Raw genomic sequence first — 4964 nt, 5'->3', positions numbered from 1 at the left:
CCCCCCCCCCCCCCCCCAGCTGCATCCCCGGAGAGGCGGCCCGCACCATCCAGGCCGGGTCTTTGTTGCTCTTGAACTTGACCCTGTGCTCCAGGCAGCGTGGATACCGGTATGTGGAGTTCCACTCCAGCAGCAGCTGGTGGTTGTCCAGCTCTCGCAGGGTGAGGTTGACGGGTGGGTTTGGCTTCACTGGAAGAGAGATTGCAAAGGGGCTGAGCGGGGCTGAGCAGTGGCACTCCCCACAGGGGTCCAGAAGGGCGAGCGGCCGGTTCGAACCCCCGCGCTGGCTCTAGGGGTTTTCGCCAGCTCAGAGCGGCCCTTTCGTGGAGCAGACAGCTCTTCGCCGCCCACGTGTGAGGGAAGCACTGCAAAACACTTTGCCGTCAGCGCGAAAATTCGTTTCTCCATCGCCCTCCTGCTACAGAGGGGGCTGCCAGTCAGTCCAAAGGGAAGAGGACTCAGAAGGGGGGGCAGATCAGGCAGGACCCCTGCTAATGAGGGAGAGCTGGCGTGGGTCCTGGAGAGACCTGCCCGCTGCACCAGTGGGCTTGCAGCCCGGCAGCCTCTCCCACCCACACCTTCCTGACGCTCCATGGCAGAACAGTTCTGCATCGGACCCTCAGCACGTGAGCCCCGACACACCCCACCGGGGGCCGCCGGGCAGTGGTGCTGGGCTGGGGAGCAGGCCTGGCCTCACGCCGTTCTCGGAGGCAGCGAGGAGACGTCTGGGGTGAGCGACTTCTGCGTGGGGGAACCTCCCCCAAGACAGAACTGCAAGCAGCCAGTCTCCAGCACTGCCCCCCCGCCCCACGCACCAGTGTTCAGACCCCCAGCCAAGAGGGCCAATGAAAGGCCATGCATTCAGCACCCCGCTCTGCCTGGGGTCTGCAACATAGCACCCGGGGGGCCACCGTTTCCCCTCCCCCGGCACCCACCAACTTCTCTGCTCCATCTGACTTGCATGCCCTTTTAAAAGAAGTGTTGGTGATGTAAAAGAGCATGACGGGGGGCTGGACTGTTGCCCAGCCATGGGTAGCCCTTCCCTTGCCCTCTTTATTTGGTATCTGAAGCTGGTTTTGCGCTTTGGAGCTCAAATGTTGCTTTTGCTTTTTATTTATAGATTTAACTTTTATACTGCCCGATAGCCCAAGCCCACTGGGCGGTTTGGAACAAATGTTGCAGCTGGAGCCGCTTGCATCCTTTCATCTGCACCAGAATTTTGCAACTGTAAAGAAAGGGCTCAGCCGAGACGAGAGAGGGACACGCGGGAGCCACTTGGGCTCAGGGGAAGAGTCGCTTCCTTCGGGAACGCGGGGCAAAGAATTCCCCCGCCAGCTGTGGAGGCTCTGCTTTCCTGCAACCGGCCAAAAGCGGAATCGAGTCAAGGCTTCACATCCCCGAGCAGCGTGCTCTGTTGTTCTCAGTGACCCTTCCGCCGGCCTCGACCCGACGGCTCCGCTCGGCTCGGGAGACATCAGAGAAGGACCTGCGCCCCGCAGTGGTCCCTCACGTGGTCATTAAAAGGGCCCTCTTTGAAAGCGCTGCAAGCGCAGCCAAGGAATCGCTCCTGAAATGTCTCTAACGGGCAGCTTCCGTTCCCTGGTGGATGGGAATTCAGCGACTGGCCTCTTTTACTTCTTGTTTTTAAATAGCATTAATTCACTAAAAAAGGAGGAAAATCTAGGGATACAGGAATTCCATGCACGTCCTACCCCTGCTGGGACAAAGGCTGACTAATTAGCAGTTATCCCCCAGCCATGCTGAATAGGAAACAATAAAAGGGGCAGAACCTGCCAAGAAGAAACTTTCAATTAAATGCACAATAGACTTTAAAGCCTCGGTGTGGCTTTAATTGCACCAAATCTGGCCTGGGGTTAACACAGAAAGCGCCATGCTGAGCTCAGTGATGCCACTGATAAAAACGTAGTGGGAATTCCCGATCAAAGGGGAGCAATCGAGGCCTGGCAGTTGCAGAGAAGAGGGCTACCCGTGTCTTTGCTGCAGTGGCCAGTCCCCAGACTCTGGGCAGGCGTGTTTCATCGGTGCCCCATGTGTTACCAGGGGGCATTTGCCAACCTTGGCATTGGTCACTGTGGGAGCCAGCCTTTCAGACGGCAGAGATCTGGTCTGGCTGCCCCTGGGAAGGCCCTGCCCCTTCGTTTTTGCCCCGAGTCCTCTAATGCGTGGGTCCTCAAACTACGGCCTGTGGGATGGATCCGACCCACCATGGCCATCCATCCGGCCCTCGTGCGTGCTTGCAGCACGGGCGGGGAGGTGGCGGCTCGCTCGCTCGCTCGCTCGGAGATGGTTTTGGACTTGCTGGGAGATCTCCGAGCGAGCGAGTGAGCCACCGCCGCGCACGCCCAGTGCCGCCGCGCGCGCGCCCCCAGGCACCCGCACCTCACCGGCCCACGATGGTCACCGCAGCCTTCCAACTGGCCCCCGTTCAAAAGGCTTGAGGACCCCTGTTCTAACGCTGCAGCCATTGCCTGAGACCTGCCGAACGAGTCAAACCAAGGGAATGGGCGCAGAGCGGGCGTCATGAAGGAAGTCGGGTCAGGAGGTGCTCTGAATCGGAACCGCTGGGGTTTTCCCATGCCAGGTGAGCTGCAGCTTTTGCCATGGTCCCCGCAGAGCAGGAAGGGGTCAGATCGCGGCCCTCTTGACCCGAGGGGTTCCCACCCGTGAAGGCGCAGCCCGTACCGTGGTTCAGCAGTTGTATGGGTTCGGTGGGAATGACGTCGTCCTGGCTGGCATTGACACGAATGTTGAAGTCCAGGTAAATGTTAATGTCACTTATCCGGCATCCCACGTTGACTCCGTCTTTCTGCAGGTAATTCTTGCACTCCTTCATGGGCTCGTTGCTGTTTGTGTACCTAAGCAAAACAACCCGCACCTGGCTGAACCCTTCGCCGGCCGGGAAGCTGGGCCTCTGCACCCAGCCGGACAGCCCCCTGGGGAAGAGATGCCGAAGCGGCCAGCAGGGGCAACCTCTCTCGGCCCAGAGAGCCTTCCGCAAGAGGACACGCTGCGCTCCCATGCTGCCCTGGGAGGAAGTTGGCCTCTCTGAGGAAGGACGCGGTCCTTCTTCTGTCGCCTTTGGCGACTGGAACAGCTGCCCCCTGCCGCCGCCCCCTTTCCCTGGCCCTCGTTCCCCCCAGGGCAGCCCAGCTCCCCTTGCCCAGGTGGATCCCCGCTCTGCCGCCAGTCAGGTCTCCCCACGGAACGTGGCCCGGCAGGCCAAGCCGGGGCGGGGGGGCGGGTTGTCTGGCGCTGGCAGCGAGGGGCAGAGAGTGTGCCCAGCGGGCGGGGGGCAGGGTAGGGCATGCCTACCAGTAGTACAGCGAGTGGTTGGCGGCTGGCCTTTGCTTGCTGCCCCAGTCGCAGATCAAGTAGTCCATGTTGTAGACGATGCACTCCACTGCAGGATTCAAGAGGAGGCACACGCCACTGTGAACCTGAGCGGGGCCGGCAGTGCCGTCCAGCGCACACGCCCCCCCCGGCTCGCCCCTCCACACTCCACCCTGAGCCCTGGTGCCACGCCATCAGGAGCGCGACTGGCCTGCCGCACACGCAGCCCACCTTCCTGTGTTGCAGCCCCTCTAGCCCCAGGAGGGGTCCCTGCCGCCCGGGAGAAGGCCAAGGATGCCGCGCATGGGGAGGACTCGGCTCCGCGCCCAAGACTGGCCTTGCTCAGGGGGGATGTGGCGCCAGGCGAGGCCTGTGCCTGCCCGGCCTTTGCTGGCCACCCGCTCCGAGCGGGCGGCATTTCATCAGCCATCTCTGTCAGAACACACGCCCGACGACAGCGGCCTGTTGGGAGCACGCTGAAACCTCCCCAGTGGGCACCCTGTTTCTGCCGTGCCATCGCTACCCATGACGTTTTGTCTTGCATCGTCTCACGGAGGCCCGGATCGCTCTGGGGACGAAGCCAGTGGGCACAACGTCACAGAGAGGCCCCTGCGTCTTGCTTTCTGCGCCTTTCCTTGGTGGCGACAGTGGCTAGCTCTTGTGAGCTCCAAGAAAAAAGTTAGGGATTGACAGATTTAAGGAATACAACACCCAAACTGGCCCGCGACCTCTTCAGCGTTGGGGTTAAGAGAAAACCTGCCCGGCTCATGGCATGTGGCTCCGTTTGGGTGCTTTCCTTCGCAAGGAAGGGTGTGAGTCTCTTTGGGGATGCACTGAAGGACATGTCCAGAAATGGGGAGACTGAGTCCTGCCCACCTGAGGGATGCGTCTTCTGAGGGAGACCTGCATTCCCTGGAGCTGGAGATTCCCAAGGAACTGTGCCTGTCAAGGGCCCCTGCGGCAGAGCAGGGATTCCCGGTGCTTTGGGCAGAAGGCCCTCGCCCTTCCCCAGAATGCCCCCTTGCAGAAGACGCCCGACACAGACGCCCCGGGGAGTGCAGGGGCCTCAGCGCACGGCCTTGGCCGAGGCTCTGCCGCAGAGGGACCCCGAGAAGCAGGGTGTCCTCCGCAAGGGCAGCCACGGTGCCAGGCTGTGCCCCTGCCGGAGCGCCACTCAAATGAAGCCACGGACTGGAGCTCCCAGGCTGGCTGGGCGGTGAAGGCTCCAGCTCAGCACCTTCCCCTTCAGGCACGAGGCACTGATGCGGGGAGGGGGGGCTGTCCCCATCACCCCAGCCCTGCCCCTGGCCACGGGTCGCCTGCTAGCCTTGTCTGGCGTCACCGGCCCTGGGTAAATCCTCCTTTGTGCTCGGAGGCAGGCCAGCCGGGGCCGAGCTTTCCCTGCCCCCTGCCCTCCGGACGCAGAGGGCACCGAGGGAAGGTTACCTTGCACCTGTGTGCTGTCCGCAGCATATCCGCCTGGAATACCCAGGAATATCAGGGGGAGGACGAGCAACATCCCTGCGTTGCTGGAAGCGTCCGCCATCCTCCTCAGCCCAGCCGGCCAACGGGACAAGATCGCTGCGCCTCCGAGTGCCGTCTGCTGAGAGCAA

General features: G+C 62.0%; 1 protein-coding gene across 1 annotated transcript in view; it reads right to left on the bottom strand.

Moving 5' to 3' along the window:
- IL2RG (interleukin 2 receptor subunit gamma) overlaps window positions 1-4964 on the bottom strand; it is a 10965-nt gene extending 6001 nt beyond the window's left edge. Inside the window, exons 1-4 of the mRNA XM_044452769.1 lie at window positions 4798-4964; window positions 3334-3421; window positions 2704-2876; window positions 47-189 (exon numbers count right to left, since the gene is read on the bottom strand). Of these exons, the coding sequence (XP_044308704.1) occupies window positions 47-189; window positions 2704-2876; window positions 3334-3421; window positions 4798-4897 (504 nt within the window). The 5' untranslated portion in view covers window positions 4898-4964. The remainder of the gene's footprint in view (window positions 1-46; window positions 190-2703; window positions 2877-3333; window positions 3422-4797) is intronic.

Source organism: Varanus komodoensis, unplaced genomic scaffold (genome assembly GCF_004798865.1).
Source record: "Varanus komodoensis strain SLA01 unplaced genomic scaffold, ASM479886v1 scaffold74, whole genome shotgun sequence".
In the NCBI taxonomy this organism is placed as follows: domain Eukaryota; kingdom Metazoa; phylum Chordata; class Lepidosauria; order Squamata; family Varanidae; genus Varanus; species Varanus komodoensis.
The sequence above is the reverse complement of the archived record's forward strand: the minus strand, read 5'-3'. Positions and strand labels throughout refer to the sequence as shown.